This window comes from Mixophyes fleayi, chromosome 7 (genome assembly GCF_038048845.1).
Source record: "Mixophyes fleayi isolate aMixFle1 chromosome 7, aMixFle1.hap1, whole genome shotgun sequence".
Lineage (NCBI taxonomy): Eukaryota > Metazoa > Chordata > Amphibia > Anura > Limnodynastidae > Mixophyes > Mixophyes fleayi.
This window is the reverse complement of record NC_134408.1, coordinates 11,398,584-11,419,024: the sequence shown is the minus strand read 5'-3', so window position 1 is coordinate 11,419,024 and position 20,441 is coordinate 11,398,584. Positions and strand designations below refer to the sequence as shown.

The window sequence follows — 20,441 nt, the reverse complement described above, 5'->3', positions numbered from 1 at the left end:
GCTTTGGGGAAGAGGAGCAAGCAAGTATTTATGGGATAGACATTGAGAGTAATAAGGAGGAATTTAACAGGAGTCAAGGGGATGGAGAGGGGTGAAAGGGAAGCATAGCCGATAAGGAGAGGCCAATTTTAAAGCAAAATGAAATACCTAAGGGAGGCAATAGACTTAAGTGTATGCTTGCAAATGCAAGAAGCCTGACAGGTAAAATGGGGGAGTTAGAAGTAGTATCAATGAATGAGCTGTATGATATTAAATGAATTACGGAGACCTGGTTGGATGATACACATGACTGGACAGTCAACTTGGAAGGCTATACTCTCTTCAGGAGGGATAGGGTAAAAAAAGGGGAGGAGAAGTATGTTTTTATATTATGCCAGAATTAAAACCAAGTATGCAATAAGTTATTTACAAGAATATTGGTGATAATATAGAGGTATTGTGGGTGGAAATATCCAGCGGAGGAAAAAGTTCAGGGAAGTTGTTGATAGGAATATGCTATAAACCGCCAGATATTAGTATGAGTGAGGAAGCAAATTGAAAAGGCTGCACAACTAGGTCAAGTTTTAATTATGGGGGATTTTAAATATCCGGACATTGATTGGAGTACTGAGACCTGCGGTACAGCTAGGGGAAATAGGTTTCTGAGCACGCTAAAAGACCATTACATGTCCCAATTACTAGATGAACCAACTAGGAACCGGACTATACTGGACCTAGTAATAACAAATAATGTAGACATACTATCAAATATTCAAGTAAGGGAGCACTTGGGAAACAGTGATCATAATATGCTCTCATTTTAAATTAGTTTCCAGAAGCAACAGTATAAGGGATCAACTAGGACTTTAAACTTTAGAAAGGCAAATTTTAATATGCTAAAGGAGTCTATAAAGAGCATAGACTGGGACAAAGTTATTGAAGGAAAAGTGGGCTGTCTTGAAAATGTTGTTGGAAACATACATGTGTAAGTTAATTCCTATGGGAACTAAATGTAAAAGAATTAAGTCTACACCAATGTGGCTAAATAAAAATATAAGGGAATAATTGCAAAGTAAGAAGCGTGCATTTAAATTGTATAAGTCTGAAGGGTCTGAGGAGTCCTTCCGTAGGTACAAGGAATGTAATAAAACATGCAAAAAGGAAATTAGATTGGCTAAATTAGAAAATGAAAAACAAGTTGCAAAAGAAAGCAAGACAAACCCCAAAAAGTTTTTTAAGTATATAAATGGCAAAAGGATTAAAAAAGATAATATAGGACCCCTAAGAAGCAAGATGGGTGAATTGATAAATGATACTAAGGAAAAATCAGAGGTATTAAACACGTTCTTTTCTTCAGTATTTACTAGAGAGGACAAATGGAAGGAATAATACATAAAAATAGAAATGAAACCGTACCATTGATTAATACTTGGTTGGCAGAGGAAGAAGTCCAAAGGCGACTGAAGAATATTAGGATAAATAAAGCTCCAGGTCCAGATGGCATACACCCAAGGGTTCTTATGGAGCTAAACTCAGAAATAGCTAGACTGCTATTCTTAATTTTCATAGATTCAATCTCATCAGGGTCAGTACCAAGGGATTGGCGAATAGCAGATGTGGTGCCGTTGTTTAAAAAGGGGACGAGATCACAGCCAAGGAATTATAGACCTGTAAGACTGACATCAATAGTGGGGAAACTACTGGAAGATATATTAAGGGATAGTATTCAGGATTACTTGGTGCGCAATAAGATTATCAGTGGGAATCAGCATGGATTTGTGAGGGATAGGTCATGTCAAACTAATATAATTAGTTTCTACAAGGAAGTTAGTGGGAACTTAGACCAGGGCAGCACAGTAGATGTTCTCTACTTAGATTTTACAAAGGCCTTTGATACAGTGCCACACAAGAGGTTGGTTTACAAAATAAGGGAACTGGGTCTAGAAAAAAACATTTTTACTTAGATCAAAAACTGGTTAGAGAATAGGGAACAGAGAGTTGTGATAAATGGAACATTTTCTAATTGGTCAAAAGTTTTAAATGAGTTTAGTGTCATCTGCAAAAGAACCTCAAGGTTCCGTGCTGAGGTCACTCTTTTTTAATATATTTATTAATGACCTTGGTGATGGTTTAGATATTAAAGTTTCTATTTTTGACTCTGTAAGGTAATAAATTCAGAGCAAGATGTAGCTTCTCTACAGAGGGACTTAAATAAACTGGAGGATTGGGCGGCCAAATGGAATATAAATTAAATGGAATTAATTTAGGAGAATCTATCATGGAAAAGGATTTGGGAGTGCTCGTAGACAGTAGACTTAGCAATAGTACTCAATGTGAAGCAGCAGCTGCAAGGGCAAATAAAGTATTGGCATGCATAAAAAGGGGTATAGATGCAAGGGAAGACAGTGTAATTTTGCCACTGTATAAATCGTTGGCAAGACTTCATCTTGAATATTCAGTACAGTTCTGGGCACCACTCTAAAAAAGATCATTTGGAACTAGAAAGGGTTCAGAGAAGGGCGACAAAATTGATAAAGGGTATGGAGTCATTAAGTTATGAGGAAAGGTTAGCCAGTTTAGGCATGTTTACTTTAGAAAAGAGGCGTCTAAGAGGAGATATGATTACTATGTAAAAATACATTAAGGGTCAATACAGAGAACTTTCATGGGAACTTTTTACCCCAAGGACTATACAGAGGACACCCGGTCACCCCTAAGGTTAGAGCAGAGGAAATTTTACAACCAGCAAAGGCAGGTTGTGATGGCAGATTCAATAGATATGTTTAAGAAAGGGTTAGACAAATTTTTTAAAGTGTATCCAGGGATGAGACTGTTAATTAAAATGAAGGATAGTAGTGGATATAGGGTAAAAATAGGACTGCAATATTGGGTCTGCAGGGATTTTCACAATTGAAACAGATTGGTGGTTGCTTACTCTGGATCAATTTCAAATATAAGTGCAGGATCGCAGGGGATCCAAAATAGGTTGAACTTGATGGACTGGTGTCTTTTTTCAGCCTCATCAACTATGTTAGTATATTACTATGTTATGAATTAACTTAAGTATAATAATGCTCTTTTCTCTTTATCCCTCTATGGAGAACACCCTACCATTATGGATGTTCCAAATATGCCCCTAGGGGAGGGTACGCTCAGACAAAGCTGTGTACAAAACTTTTCATCCAATAATTAGCTTCTTTGGACACAAACATATTGAAACTGTAGAATATTGTAAAAGTATGGACAGAGGATCAGGTTGCTGTCTGACACAACTGCTAGATCAAGGCTACATGAGGCGCTGCCAAGGAAGTGCTCACCAATCTGGTATAATGGGCTGTGAAGTTTTCAGGAGATGGTCTTTCTGCGGAAATATAAGCCTATAAAATGCAGCAGAGATATCTGGTAGATTTAGAAGTGAGTAATGTCCTTTAGATTTAGCAATGGTCGAATCATTGACAATGTCCATGGGCGCTTAAAAAAGAACACTAAGTGTCCAGTGGTTGAGGGGTAAAGAAGGGGAGGAGCGCCTGTTGGTTTGAATTATTGAACAGAGTTCTAAGTGCCTACTACTTTAGCATGAGCCCTCTATACCCCAATGGTAGCAGTGTCCCACAAAGTATAAGAAATAGAAAAAAGTTTAAATACATTTTTGCAAAAACAGGGGGACAAATAGCTTAGAATCCCTCAGCAATATCCACAACCAGCATTAGGCTATGATAGGCTGGATTGGTCGCACTGTAACAGGGAATCCCCCAGCATGGGATCGCCCTGACATAGGATGAATTCTCTAGAAGAACATGCGTGTTAACTCCACGTGGAGTATGAGTTAACTACTATGATGGATTTTTTCAATGAACGTCACTGATACAGTTAAGTTCATTAATAGTCCATGAAGAGTCTAAATGCGAGTAGCCAATCATTAGTTTTATCACGCCCCAGAAAATCAGAGGCAAACAGCTCTATTTGGCTATTTGAAGACAAGTCAAATCTCATTAATTTCACCTCATTTCACAGAGTTTTTTTATCCCTCCCCCAACTGGATTAATCTCAGATTACTTCAGGACAGAAGTTAAAGAAGTCAATGGATTTAGCTGTAAAATAAAGATGGAACAAGAGATTTGGGGAATGTTCATTTCTAATAATTTTTTAAAACTGCGGCTTTCTCTAAATTAGTACTGTATGAGTATTTGTGCTTTTATTGGGTTAAATACTGAGGGGCCCATTTAAAAGTCAAAGTGGTGTTTGCTTTATTTGGCAAGCATTGACCAGACTTACTGATGATGTTTTTAACTGAAAAACGTACCAATGGCAATTCTTCAAGTATACTTTGCTCTAAACAAACTATGTGCGGTCAATGCTGCCTGATCAACCACTTTTATTTCCAGAAAGATTTTTTTTCTGCTCAGATTTGCCTCAACTCATTACTTTCGATGGGGAAGCTACTCCCATTGAAGTCAAAAGAGCTATTACTTTCTATGGAGAAAGTATTATAATTGAAGTCAATGTAGCCTTTACTCACAATGTAATGAATACTGTCATTGAAGCCTATAAGGATAGAACTGTTAAATGGAGCAATCATAATTATTTCCATTCACATTGGACGAGGTAGGGAGCTTGAGTGCATTAAACAGCAAATAGAATAAAAAGCTCCAACCAGACTACTTCAATGCTCTATAAACAGGCTCCTAATAAAGCTTTGGTTGGTTACCTCCATACACCAGCTGGAAGTCTTCCTGGAGAGGTCCATTTAGAGATTGATGTTGGACTCTACATGAGAAGATCCGCTCTCTATCCTCCTCAGTGGGTGTTATTATTACTGAGCTGTTCACACTGAATGTCCCATCCGGGTGTCTCAGAAGTGTGTCCACTGTGATCCTATCCAGTATCTCTCCATCCTTGAACCATTTAATGTCAATGTCCTCTGGGTAGAATCCATTGATGGAGCTACGCAGAATACTCTCCTTATTATTAAGAACTGTTTTACTTGTTATTTGGATGTGTGGAGGAGCTGAAACAGATGGAAATAAGAAATGTATTTGTTCATTAGATAAGTTATTGCAAATCTCATTACAAATACTGAGCACTATGTATAGGTGTTAAACAGTTAAAGTAGAAAAAAATTAGCAGCTTGGTACAGTGAGTACAATTTTTTTAGGATCTTACACTTTTCTCCAAGGACCATACTATATTCATGTATGGAAGGGCCGGAGAACAGAGTGTAGTCTGAGTGCACAGACCATAGACTGTAGTGCCTGTATTAATATGGTGGGGTCAGCAGGAGGTGGGTAATATAATTTTACTATATAGGCAATTCATGGGTCATTTTTACATTTTAGGGAGAAAATTTTTAAATAATTAAACAATGACATCCATCTGCGTTTTCTGCTATTTGAAAGATTATTTGTGGTCTCCTTTGATGTGGGAAAGGTGTTAAGGATTTTTCTATCTTTAGAAAATTTGTTGGCTTGTAAATACTCTCTAGCAACTCTTACTAAATGTGATATTTCAGCCTGCTTTTTTGCAGCTTTGTATTAATATCATAAGTCAGATTTGTTTTCATTGTTTCTCTTGTTGATATGATATTATGAGCACTAAGTATTATGAGTATTATTAGTATTATGAGCACATGTATGTATATCTACTAGTAAGATAACCAAAGTGCCTTACTTTAAATGATCACTTTAATAGAGCACGTAAGGCCAGTCTTGGATCTTTGGCTACATGGCCAAAAGTATGTGGACACCCCTTCTAATTTGTATGTTTGGACAATTCAGTCACACCCATTGCTACGTGAAACTGTCCTAGGATGCCACCTTTCCAGCAGGTTTGATAGTTGTCACAAATTGACTTGCATTACTATACACTCAATTACGATCTGTGTTAAATAAATATATTACATTTTTTACCTTGAATATCAAGTCTGACCTCCTTCTCCTTCCTCTCGGGGCTGTAGAGTACAGAACAGGTGTACATCCCTCCATCAGACAGAGTAATGTTAAATATAGACAGATCAGCGATTCCAACTGTTGCTCTGTCTATGTAAGACACCCGAGGATCTGTTTTAATAACTCCTTTATCTCCAACACTTAAAATTTCCTTTCCTTGAAAGTGCCAGACTATACTGAGATGTGTGCGGTCGACAGGAGGCTTATTCACTGTGAAGGAGCAGGGAATCTGCACATCTGCCCCCATCATGGCTTTTTGAGTTGGCGGAACATTCAGCTCCAGAGCTGCACCTGCAGATTGTAACAGATAAAAAGATAAATTATATTACTATGCTTGAAATCAGAGATGGAACATGCATCACTGAGCCCTAGAGCAAAATTTAGGCAGGGGACCCGCAATTCCACACTAGCCCACCAAGCCCCCTGCTCCTCTCTCAAAAGAAGAGACTGGAGACCTCTGCTGAGAATGCATGGTCTGGCATAAACTACCAACCTGTGCCCGTACATGGCATACCTGCCATGTGTCTTAACACATTTAGCAATCCATATGTCTATACATATTGCACCACACATCTAATTTACGAGCCATGTGCCCACACTATTATACCAACCTGTGCCAAATACATTATACTGTACCACACCGTTCAACACATACAATAGACCATCTTGGGCCCAGACACAATAAAACAGCCATGTGCACACAGATTATTGTACAAACCTGTGCACATACCAGTCTGTGTACCACACATTATTTCACCATACTGTGCTCCCACACACTTGTAAGGGTAAAACTGTCTTATAATTGGTTGCTAAGCTTCTATACCTCTAAGCTTCTATACCTCTAATATTCTACTGTATAAATAAAGACCCTGAAGTAAGTTCTGGTTGGAACGGAATCAGAATTACTCAGCATTAAATTATACATGTGTTGGGTAAGTTCTGCTCACCAGTTGACTACAAATCACTGAAGATCTGACTGACATTGAAGGTGATTGATAGAAGTATCGGTAAACCCCGATACAACAACATTTCTGGGGGCTCGTGTCCGGGATTCCCCAATATCTCCACACCTGACGCCAGACTCCACTGATGTCCAGAGAACTGCTGAACTAAATTCCATACAGTGAGTAAGAACAAGTGTAGATTTCTACCTTCTTACTCTGTTCATTATTTATTTGTATGTCTAGGAAAGTCAGTTGAGGTGATTAGAGGGTATCTCATGAAGCCAATGTTCATTCAGAGGAAAGAATAATGAAATTGTGAATGTATGGATACAGTGGATTATGATGGGTGTAGACAATTTGAATTAGAAGATAATAAGAGAGGTGTATTTAAAAAAATGTACCTTCTGCATTATCTTAAGAAAATAATCAGGGTGCAAAGGACCCAGTTTAGAGGGTGTTACAACTACAAATGCACATTATGGTTTTGTAAGTAATGAAAGAGTAATAATGCACATTAGGCTGCCATTTAAAGAGTTATTAGTGAAAAATTTAGTCCCTGATTGGTCTCACATTATCACTTACTGACCACAAAATCAATTTTAATCTGTGTGAAAATGGCGCTGATGAATGTTCTCAGAAATCAGGGGGGTTTGTTATGCCCATAAAGAAATGTTATGAGAAAATGCCATCTATGAGCGAGACTTGTTTAAGTGAAAATAGTTGCACTTTCAACATGGAGATCACAGAATCTGAAAATGTGTGAATATTTGGTGATGGAAGATTTTGTCGAGAAAATGTTGAGTGACACAATACGATATGTCTAACGAGAATACTCTGATTTATGAGAGAGAAGCAGTGTTGGTTTTAAAATGGCTGAATGCCTGGAACCTTTAGAATGGGCTGTTTGATATTGAATGTTTGTAAACCCAGAAAGCTTATCAGAGTCATTCAAGGGGGCTGTGCTAGGTGATGATGAGAAAGGAGTGGCTTTGAACACTCGCCCAGGTCACGTCACTTTGACATTGCCTTTTTGTGATATTGGGGGCTGCCCCTTTTTGTAAATCATGTTTTCATAACATGAAACGCATAGCGTCACAGTAAAGCTACACAGAGAAACACGTAAACAAGTTATTCACTGCACAAAAATGTTTACTGATAATGGCAAGCATGTTACATGCAGCACACACGGATTGGGAAATGTGAATTATTTACAGTTACTGTAATCTCTAATGAATGTTAATCTCTATGCAAAAGTTTTTTCTCTTCACAGAAGGTCTCCAGCTACAAGGAAAGACCCTTTAGGCAATCCAGATTGAATTTATCCAACTTCCAATGAATAGATGTTTGCAATATGTTTTGGTCCACAGCCACAACAAACATAAGTAGAAACTAAAGAAGGATTTAAATAACGTAGACTCTGCTGAGTAATGTTTACTGTGTTTTGGAAAGAGATATTAGACTTTATGGCTATTCGCATAGCAAATGCATGAACTAGGTGTTTTTTTCTGTGTGCCATATTAGGTCAGAAGGTATGTTTTTAAAGAGAAAAGAAGAAATGGACTAACATAGTTGCATATGAAATAGTGTTTGGGTTTGTCTTTGTTTTGTTTGTTTTTTTAACCAAATTTTATTTTAGATGGTTGAAAGAAAGTAATGCAATGCAAAGTCAAATTACGATAGATAACAAAAGGTTTTTGTTTTTATCCTCATAATAGTTTTGAGTCAATCAGTGTTGTAAACGCATTCAATGCTCTTATTTACTGTACTGTAATCGTCATGTACTGTAAACACTTTGTATCTTGGGTATGGTAATGCATTGTTGGGAATTCAATGTTTGTACATAAATGAAAAAAGACTTAACACTTTATGAGCTATTATCCGTGCTCCTGCATTAGCACTTCTGGATGATAGCAAGCCATTTACACTCTCATCTGAGCAGAACCAAATGTTTAACCAATTTTAAGCTGAAGTAACTTCAGCGCCAGCACTGGCTTTGCCAGATTATGACAAGCCTTTCACATTATTTTGTCATGAACTCAGTGCACATGCACAAGGGTTCCTCACACCAAAAACATGGAACGAAAAAAAGGCTACTGGCCTATTATTCAGCAAAACTCGACCCAGTTATAAGAGGCTCTCCATCATGTATAAAAGCAGTAGCTGCAGCAGCAATACTAAAAGAACAGGTAGCAGATATGGTATTGGACCATGCACTTGTTATTCCAGTTCCACATTCACAGAAATTCTCAATCAAGCAAGGACAAAACATTTGTCTGCAGCTAGACTAACTAAATATGAAGTAGCCTTGCTTAGCGCCTCACACGTAACAATTACCAGATGCACAGTCCTCAATCCAGCAAACCTGCTCCCCATTGATGATTCAAAAGAGAGGAGTAAGGGGAGTCACAAAGAAGATGAATCATCAGACAGGGGATGTGAGGACCTGAGTGAAGCATCTGAAGAAGAAACTGAAGAAATACACAAACATTTTTTTTTTCTGATCATCATTGTATTGAACTCATGCAATAAGAGGCTTTGGGTCTAACAAACATACATTATACACCACTTCCTGAATGATACACCACTCCCTGATGCTGACATAGATCTATATGTAGATGGCTCACACTACTACATAAACAGCACACCGTATATAGGTTGTGCTGTTACTACACAGACACACATATTGATTTGGCAATCACTCCCAAGACATGTCAGCACAGGAAGCTGAGTTAAAAGTATTGACGTTGGGCCAGGTTATACGCTGAAGGACAAAAAAAATCAACATTTACACAGACTCACACTATGCTTATGGTATAGCTTATGACTATGGCCCAATATGGAAAAGCAGAAACTTTATGGGGTCATCGGGCAGACCCGTAAAACATGCAAACCACATAAGAGAATTGTTTACTGCCTATCAGATGCCTGCCAAACTGTCAGTGATTAAGGTGAAAGCACTCACCAAGGAAACAACACCCGAGGCAGAGGGAAATAGACTGTTATTACAAGCTGTTCGAGAAGCTTTATGCCTGAGACAAACAGTGAACATTATGAACAATGGTCAGCAATCAAGCCAAAAAAAACTGCACAGTCTGCAACAAGAGATTGACAGTGACCATCGAGAAACCAGAATGAAAATTATATCCTTTTTGTGATAGTATTGATGAGAATCCTAGGGCAGGCGTGGACCCCGGGTTAGATACTAAGTCGGTTAAAAAAACCTATGAGCAGAATGGGCAAACAATTGTGGGATGGAATTGAAAAATGAATTGAAGCATCATTAGTGGGATATATTTGTTAATGGATCTTATTCCATGAAGAAAACAATGAATATTTTGATTCTTCTATTGTTACTAATTCTTCTTGTGTTAATTATAATGATTATACGGAACTGTTACCTAATGTAATACAAGGAAAATTCTAAATAGATATCAGCAAAATATTCCCCTCTATACACCTAGATACGACATTAACGAGGAGTTATGGTGATAAAGATACCAGGGGATACGTGCTGAATGAATTGTTATTTTACCTATATGGGGTCCTTAAGATAGCATATAGTGTAAAAGTGATAACTGTCTTCTGCTGATTATCACCATGACTGATAGGTAGAAGTAGCTATTTAATCAGAAGAGGGGAGTGTAAGGGTAAAATTGTATGATTATTGATTTAATATCTATCATGTGCTAAGCTTTAGAAAATAATATTTTATAGCCTTAAAAGAAATTAGCAGATATTGTACTCAGAATGAGAAGAGAAACAGATTGAAACCTTGAAAAATATTACAACAAGATGTTCTCAGAGAACATGTCCCTGTCACCACCACCATTGCAGAAGGCAGAGATTATTTAGAATTGGTTCTCGAGGTAAATACCTCCCGTGCACACCAAGGTTATCATGTGACCGGGTTTCAGTGAGTGTAGACGTACGGCTCTGACTTCCTGTAAATACACAGAGTTATAGTAGCTGAGCATTGGGAGCAATTTATCCTGGGAACCAATATTAAATGGTTAAAGGTTGAGATTGAGTAATGAATATTTCACCTCATGTGAAATTGGTGCATGCTCCGATTACCAAGAAGCATTTCTCAGCCACCATGGTAATTTGCCCAGCCCTGGGCTACAGTTCCGACCTTAAACACATTGTTAAACAACTCCTGTAGAATGTGTGCTGATCACTGTCTGCATTTACCAAATATCGTAAGGTTTTGTGGAAGTGGCCTATGTGTGATGCTGTCAGTTAGTAACAGACCGGCTCCTGGAAAGATCACACTACAGCAGAACTTGAATTGAGCACACAGACTGAGGACTGTTCTGCTGGTTACTGCATGTTTCTATATGAGATATGGCACAAGGTCTCTGTCACATTGAACCCTTGGTTTTTGATGAGCACACTACAGTAACTGGCTCAACTTTAAAAAGGCATGAAGAGTTTAGTGCAGTGCTGGGCTATCTGAAAAGTCTAAAATGTACAGGCATATAGTTTACTGAACTTAGCCGTTGCTGAGGCTGTCGATAAATCAGACACTTTTGCATTTGAAGAGGGGGGGAGACAGCGAAGATCCTGAAGTGCTGATAAAAACATTTGAAGAAATATGATTACCTGTAAAGAATGTAATCGTGGACAGACACATATTCAGCACTTCCATCCAAAAGTTCAATGGGAGCATGCAATCATATGCGGGCAGCACGGTGGCTAAGTGATTAGCACTTCTGCCTTACAGCACTGGGGTCATGAGTTCAATTCTCGACAATGGCCTTATCTGTGAGGAGTTTTCCCTGTGTTTGCGTGGGTTCCTCTGGGTGCTCTGGTTTCCTCCCACACTCCAAAAACATACTGGTAGGTTAATTTGCTGCTAACAAATTGACCCTAGTCTATGTGTCTGTCTGTATGTTAGGGAATTTAGACTATAAGCCCCAATGGGGCAGGGACTGATGTGAGTGAGTTCTCTGTACAGCGCTGCGGAATTAGTGGTGCTATATAAATGGATGATGATATGTGTCAACACTTAATCTTTTGGCAAGGAAATGTGATTTTGGTGCAATTTCAAACAAGAGATAGTGTTATGTGTGGGGCAGTCCTTAGAGAAAAAGAGTTTAGATTACAAATTGCAATCCACATATGCATGCTCCAGTCTGAGAAAGAGTTTAGGAGGGAGGTGGAAGTACTTTCAGTGCAACATTTGCTACCACAACAGTTGCATTGTCAAAATTGCAGCGGCCAACACAGAACACAGTAGATGCCCAGTATTTAACAAATAGTGCAACTCATGTTGTAAATGGAATCATTTTTATAAATGCTGCAGATCAAGACTTAACATGATAACAAGGGTCTTACAATACAGAACAGTAAACCCACTAAAAGACAAGCACAAAGAATCAGCCATATAGAAACTGTGCAGAATAAAGAACTGACAAAACAAATATACTGCAAAAGTGTCAAACTCATCTCAGATAAGGGTAAGATTTTACACTACTAGTGGTGAGAAAACTATAGAAGTGAAAAATCACACAGTGCAATGGGATATTTAAATGACTAATTTAGCACACTGATGCACAACAAAAATCGACCAATACAACACAGTCAATCTACTAGCCTATGGGGGTCAGGTCATCAAGACACTGGGTACATCAGACCTTAATTTTACCTGTGGATACCTATAACTCCATATAGTTGACTGCCCAGTTAAGCTACTGCTCAGACTGCATGACAGCATCAAATTGCGACTGATACACCTTGTGGCAGATGTGCACTCCATACAGTCAGACGCCCCAAGAGTGTAAAGTGTTCCAAATCATGTTTGACTGTGAAACTATATGAGATCTTCTGGTCATCTATCACATATGGCTGTATGACTCAGTTCCCACCACAGTGTGCGCACCAAGATGAAAACCACTTGCTATGAAGGACAAAGTAATTGTCAAAATCTGCAACAAGGCCCTCTCTGACTGGATCACTTATAAATCATTATCATCATCATCAACATTTATTTATATAGTGCCAGCAAATTCCGTAGCGCTTTACAATTGGGAGCAAACATTAATAAAAGAAAACTGGGTAATACATACAGACAGAGAGGTAAGAGAACCCTGCTCGCAAGTTTACAATCTATAACTTTTGGTATAAATTTATATAAAGGAAATAACACAGGGCGCTTATTTATATAATTGCCAATGCACTTATTTTTGATATTATGTATATTTTGATATAGGAAATCGTTATTTCTGAGACCAGGGTAGATTCACTTTTTTTGTTTTAACCTTTCTAAAGGAAATGCTTTATTTCTGATGTATATATCTGTTACAATGAGCCTTTGTTTAGAAAGTCTTTTGTGTATCGTGATGTGGTGAAATGACTTATTTGGTGTTTATACCTTTCTTTGGGAATGTGTATTTTGCAACTGTTGGAAGAAATGTCTCATGCTAATCAGGCCTTTTGATGTGCGAGGATCCACTTGAAGACAGGAAGCTTTAATTAAGACCTTGCTATTAGATTTCCTGTGTCTAAAAACAAGATGCAGGATATCGCAGAATGTTTAAGATATCACAGATAAGTGTAAATATTGTTAGCTTTGCAATGCATGTAAAGCCTGTGTCCAAATCAGTATAAAAAGAACTGTCTTGTATACTGAAATGTATCATTTTGATGTTCCATCTGACCTATTAACCTGGTACCTTCAACCAGTGTGAAAACAAATAAACATCACTTGCTTCAAAGAACTGCTTGAAAACATTTCCAATATTGCTGTATTCCTGTGATCTACAGATTAGACCCTAAATCTAATCCGTCCTCCGGCTGTTTCTGAGGTTGGACCCAGATCTCCTTTACCACCACTCTGCCGCTACCCAGCAGCTGGGCAGTGTGATAGGTCATGGGGGATCCATCCACAGCACCCTGATCCATAGTAAATGGTCTGGGGTACCAGCCCAAGTGTACCAGCATGGGAGAACACTAGCAGCGACAGTTACCCAGAAGGAACATGGTTACCCGGAACCAGACCTACCTAGGGGGCTCGGGGCCCCACTGGAGACTTATCTTTTTAAAAAAAACATTTTAAAGTACCTTTTTTCTTTTTTGCTCGCAGGTATCGCGCGCGTGTGCACCCGTGAATTTAGGGGGGGGTTGGTAGTGGCTAAATCCCCAGGTACCTTCAGATGCCAGGTGAACTGGTCATGTGACTGCATGACTCACATGGTACTCAGTGTCGGCGGGCTGCTGGAGATCTTCCCACCCTGTGTGCTGTGCAGTGGAGAAGAAGGTATGAAGAAGGTGTGCTGGAGAGGGGGCATGTGTGACTAAAGGTGCTGGGCAGAGAGGGGGCATGTGTGACTATAGGTGCTGGGCAAAGAGGAGGCATGTGTGATTAAAGGTGCTGGACAGAGAGGGGGCATGTGTGGCTATAGGTGTTGGGCAGAGAGGGGGCATGTGTGACTATAGGTGCTGGGCAGAAAGGGGGCATGTGTGATTACAGCATGTGGGCAGAGAGGTGCATGTGTGATTAAAGCATGTGGGCAGAGAGGTGCATGTATGATTAAAGCATGTGGGCAGAGAGGACATGTGTGAGCAAAGCATTTGGGCAGAGGTTGCATGTGTAAGCAATGCATTTTTCTGCAGGGAGGTGGCCTATTGTTTTTCACCTGCTAGACACGCCCCCAATAATGCACAGACACGCCCCCAATTGTACGAGCACTCCCGGCGGCACAACATTTTTTACCATGTTTAATTATAAGGGGGGCCCCATTAAGTTGCTGTACCGGGACCCTGAATTCCTCTTGGCAGTCCTGCATGCTATTTTACGCACAGATCGGTACACAATTAAGTAGAGATGGGCGGGGTCGGTTTCCTTGAAACCGAACCCACCCGAACTTCGGGAATTCGAGTCGGCTCGGTACTCTCGCACCTATTCGGATTCCAAAACGAGGCAAAACATCATTGTGACGTCGTCGGATCTCGCGAATTTTGGAATCAATAAATACCCGCCTCCACGGCGATCTAGCGCCATTTGAGAGAGAGACAGAAAAGGGTTAAGTCGCAGTAGAGCAGGCAAAGTGATAGAGTAGAAATAGGAGGGTGTGTATTTTTCTGATTTTGCACTACAAAGTGTTTGGGGTGTCATATACCCCCTTCTAAAAAAAGCTGTATTTTCTGAGTGCTGAAATCCTAATAGCACAATATTTTTCTGAATTTGCACTACAAAGTGTTTGGGGTCTCATATACTCCCTTCTAGAAAAGCTGAATTGTCTGAGTGCTGAACTCCTAATATAGCACAATATTTTTCTGAATATGCACTACAAAGTGTTTGGGGTCTCATATACCCCCTTATAAAAAAAGCTGTATTTTCTGAGTGCTGAAATTCTAATATAGCACTGTATTGTTTAGGGAGGGCCTATCAGAGATTAAACTGTATTTTTCTGAATTTGCACCACAAAGTGTTTGGGGTCTCATATACACCCTTATAAAAGAGCTGATTTTTCTGAGTGCTGAAATCCTAATATAGCAGTCATTGCACTGTATTTTGAAAGAGAAGCAGAGATGACGCAGGTGGCAGACCACAACAGTTTGACATCTGGTCAGGTTTGAAAGATTTTACCAAAAAAAGTGTGACCTCGGCCATAACTCCATCCGATCCTACTATTGACATGCAAAGGATGGTGGAGGATTATTTTCAAGAGTTCATTGAAATCGAAATATCAGACAGACCCTTTCCATACTGGGAGGAAAAACAAGCAATTTGGAAAACCATATACAAACTCACTTTTCAATACCAAAGCTGCCCAACCTCCAGTGTGTACTCATAAAGAGTTGTCAGCACAGCCGGGAACCTTGTCAGTGATCGACGTAGGAGGTTACTTCCTAAAAATGTGGAAAAGAACTTCCACGACGAAGTCCTTTACCAGCAAATACATCCAAAGTACTGACACTTCTCTAATGGTGGATTCCATTGGAGATTAATTAATAGTCTGTGATGATGTACACACTGATGAGGGTGAGGATGATGCTGAAGATGATGACAACAACATCTTGACAGTGTAGAATTCATTTCACAGCACTGTTAGTCTAACATGCCTTTAGGGCATTGATAGCTGGTTTAGTGGGAGCCCAAACAAACCAAGCACTTCAGCCACAAAAGTGGCAGCCCTTGTCGCTGAAGTGCTTGGTTTGTTAAAGTGTGCATGTCCTTTGTAAGATCCAACATATGGGTGGGTGGAAGGACCCAAGGACAATTCCATCTTGCACCATTAATCTTTCCTGGCACTGATGTGTGTTTCTGCCATTACTCTAACAAGCCCACTATTAGCTAGCAGTGATTAAACTGTATTTTTCTTAATTTGCAATAATAAGTGTATGGTGTAATATATACACCCTTATAAAAGAGCTGCTTTGGTCCTTTTTATTAATCTACAAGTCTTTGCAGGCTTTTTTTGTTCATTTGCACTTATAAGTGTAGGGTCTAATATACACCCAAAGACGAGTGCTCCATTGCTAACAAAGATGAAGAGGAAGACAAGCAGGCTTGTCTGTAGAATTTGCAGGCAAATTCAACAGTGTTACATTGAATAAACAGACACATAGGGGGAGACGGAGAAGAGGGAGACAGGAAATTAATCATCTTCCTCTTACTCAGGACTGGTGTTATAGTCTCTTAGTAGGCTCTGGATCAGCCTGCGACAGTCCTGGATGATCATCTTCTCCCTTTTCAAGATGAGGCGATTCCTGGCAAGCCAAATAGCGTCCTTAAAGCAGTTCATTAGGCTCCAGGCCTCCTGGATTGCCCCAATGATGTGGGTCCCAGGAAATAATCCATAAAATACCGAATGGTATGGAAGGCAAGTTCTGGGCACACTGTCCTTATGTTCATGTTCCAAGGCATCCAACAGTGCCTGTGCAGCGGGGCAGTCCCAAAAACAACGCAGTGCTGTTTCCCTTCTGGTGATGCAGAAGAAGCAGTGGACATATTGGCACAGGTTCCGGGAGTGCATGAATGTCCTGAGAGGCAGACATCCCTGGATAGCCATCCATGCAATGTCTTTGTGTCTAGTAGTCAGCCTCTTACAGGCCACATTCTCCCACACGTGTTTTGTTGTGTTTGTAATCAGCACTTTACATGAAAGGTACCTAGCTAGATTATAAGTTTGCGGGAATTGGGGCTTAAATCGAAGCTCACTGATGAACTGGCTTTTTGCTGTGAATTTCAATGGCTCTTTTTAGTGTATTGTCTTGCACCCTGGATTGGTGTGTGTCTGATAAAAGCACGCATTCCGGGGGGGTCAGCGCTCATTGCCATGTATTAGCTGTAGAATTACCTCAGTTATCCAAGAAACAGGTGGAACGATGGTAGTCATATATTAGCTGTAGAATTACCTCACTTATCCAAGAAACAGGTGGAGCGATTGTTGCCATGTATTAGCTGTAGAATTACCTCACTTATCCAAGAAACAGGTGGAGCGATCCAATGAACCATAACTGGTTTCTTGATCCAAGGACAATTCCATCTTGCCCCACTTTTCTTTTCTGCCATTGCTGTTTGCAATGTGTCCTAGATGTGGTAGGAACTTAACTGTGTTTGAGTCATTGCTCTGTCACTTACCATACAGCCAGATCAGGGGCGCACGTAGGGCGGGTTTCTGGGTCTCCAGAAACCCTTCCGCTAGCGAAGTGCACAACATAGCGCACTGTACTATACAGCAGCTGCCGAAACGGAGCTGCTGCGCATGCGCAGGCACATGCGCAGCAGCTCTCTCGCGGTTTTTGGGGTTTTTTGTTTTTTTGGGGTAGCGGGGAAACCCCCCCCCCTAAAAATCCTGCGTGCGCCCCTGCAGATCGCTGCTGTATTTGGCTGAAAGTGTATGAAAAGCATATTGTGACCTGTGAGATGGTAAAAATTTAATGGAAATCACTAGAATATAGTGTTAGTGAGGATAATAATAATGTAGGTATAAAATAATACCTAAATTATGTGATTTTAGACCAAAAAATGGAATTTTGTAAAAAAAATGGCTAAACAAAACCAAAACCAAAACCAAAACCAAATCACGGAAGGACGGTTTTGGCAAAACCAAAACCAAAACCTGAAGGTAATCCAGATCCAAAACCAAAACACGAGGGTCAGTGAGCATCTCTACAATTAAGTCACATTTTGCCCTTACTTCAGTACACTTTACCTGTGGACACACCCTGTTCAGGGGCGAACACAGGGTTTAAAAGGGGGGGGTTTCCGCCCCCCCGGGAAAAAAAAAATAGAGTAAGCAGCTCCATTTCAGCGAGGCTGAATTCTACAGCAGCCGCGGTGCTGTCAAGAAGCATCCGCGGCAGTGCTGTATTATACTACAATACAGCACTGCCGTGGGCGCTTCTTTGACAGCGACGCGGCTGCTGTACAGTATCGTTGGTTCCCGGAGGGGAGGGTTTTCTGGAGAACCAGAAACCCCCCCTGCGTGCGCCACTGCTGTTAATTCTGAAAATATTCAACTTAACAGCTTCATCTGGTACATATTTAACAAGTATTTTCCCTATATCAGTATCACATGCAACATTGATAGCAATATTGTCCATTGTCCTTAGCTCAGGACAGTGAGTCTGTAAAAAGACAGGGCTATATTAAAAAACAGCACAATTAACCACATTCTCATCAGACACATCTATAATTGCTGGAGCTGGAGCAAGGGGGGTTAGATAATAAGATTCTGTGTCAGAGTTACCTTTTGGTAGCCCCTTCTCTCCACCTCAGGGAAAAACTCTGTGTTAGTCTTAAATCTGCTGGCAGCCCGCTCCCCCCCCCTCAGGGGTTAATTATGAGGACCAGGACACTGTGGAAGAAGAAACATTGCCTATCTCCTCAGATAGACACAGTTTACTCATTTCAGGTACAATAAAACATAGATCCAAATGATCTCCCCCAAACCACAGTTATCATAAACCGAATGACGCCCTCTGTTTGAACTATATAATGTCTTAAAACCGACTGACATGTGCATTCATAAGAACACACAGACATGAACATATTAAGTGTAATGCAATATGGAAAATAAATCCACAATGCTTAAAATGAAAACTATTAACAAAATAACATACAAAGATATAATACAATAGTTTCTAGTAAAATATAATGAATAAACAGAAATGGTAAACTTACGAATGATAAGTTTCTGTCTAAGGGAGAACACGAATAAAGGGACACTTCTCAATATGAAATAGACTTCCAAAGTCAGGGGTGGGCAAACCTGTCCTCAAGGGCCATATCCAGTTCATGTTTTTAGGATTTCTGTCTGTAGAAGCAGGTGGGATAATTACTGACCCAGCCAAATAGATTAACTCAGCTGTACATGATTAAAGAAATCCTAAAACCATGAACTGGATATGGCCCTTGAGGACAGGTTTGCCCACCCCTGTCCAAAGTGGACAAAACTGTTAGATTGACAGGACATTTTAAACATGCTGCAGGTACCCAGAGCCCCCTTTCTACTGTGATGTCAGTACCAGAAAGTCTGTGTGAATTCAAATTAATTGTTTTTAACCTCTTTTAAAACACCTTTCAAGTTACTGTTGCATTCCAGGTCATTAGGTCATAAATTTCCCTTCATTTACATACTGGACATGGCTCCTGAGATCTCACAGAATCACCAAGAATGTGAGGGGTCTGTTTGTTGGATATCACTATAACCTTAAAGAGAGATTTCAAGACCTTATCTTTTATGACCCGTGCCATAAATTGATATTGGGCACTCATCTGTAACTATGTGTCTGGAACTCTCTACCCATAATCACCTCATGGGGAGAACAGAAGAGTTTAGCATAATCAAAGAGATACATTCATTTAGCCTTCCCTTTTTCAAGTTTTAATCCATGGCTGAACACAGTGTACATCTGAGCCACACCAAGCTAATACAATGAATTAATTCACAAACACATATTTGCAGTTTTATATGACTAGTAATTAGGTTGCATATGACAACTCGTCTGTACATATATAAATGTTCTGATAAAAAGGTAAATGATTATTGCCTGAAAATCTACCGGACTTTATATTGATGATCCAAAAAGAGGGTAAGACCCTGCCTTTATAATGATGAACTCAAAAGTGGGGAAGACCCTGCCTTGTACCATAGCTACCACCCCATATAGCTTCTAGATGACATCCCCAAATTATATGAGAAAAATATTGCTAATAGATTTAAGGGACTTCTCCCTTTCCTAATCTATTTAGATCAAGTGGGCTTTGTCATGCATAGGGAGGCCAGAGAGATAATTCCTATAGAGCCTTAAATCTGATGCTTTTAGCTAAAATAAATGGGCTTCCTCTACTATTCTTGTCTATGGGTGACATCATTAAATCACAGAATAGACTGCAATTTAATGTTGGCTTTCTCAAGGTTGAAGGATCTTGGCCTTTACATGGTGGCATTGATATAAGCACTGTATTCTAGCCTCGATGTTCAAGTCAACATGAACGGTTATTTGTCGTCCCCCACTTCCATATGCATTAGAAAGGTTGCCTCCAATCCTGAGACTAATATGAGATAATGCAAACATACAGGGAGTTGACGTCAAGAGCCATTTGCACACATTCGGCCTT

At 39.8% G+C, this 20,441-nt stretch overlaps 1 protein-coding gene across 1 annotated transcript in view; it reads right to left on the bottom strand.

Annotated features, from left to right (window-relative positions):
* Positions 1-20,441, bottom strand: part of LOC142098453 (uncharacterized) — a 71,671-nt gene that overhangs the window by 42,930 nt on the left and 8,300 nt on the right. The window contains exons 2-3 of the mRNA XM_075181299.1: positions 5,886-6,215; positions 4,688-4,987 (exon numbers count right to left, since the gene is read on the bottom strand). Of these exons, the coding sequence (XP_075037400.1) occupies positions 4,688-4,987; positions 5,886-6,215 (630 nt within the window). The remainder of the gene's footprint in view (positions 1-4,687; positions 4,988-5,885; positions 6,216-20,441) is intronic.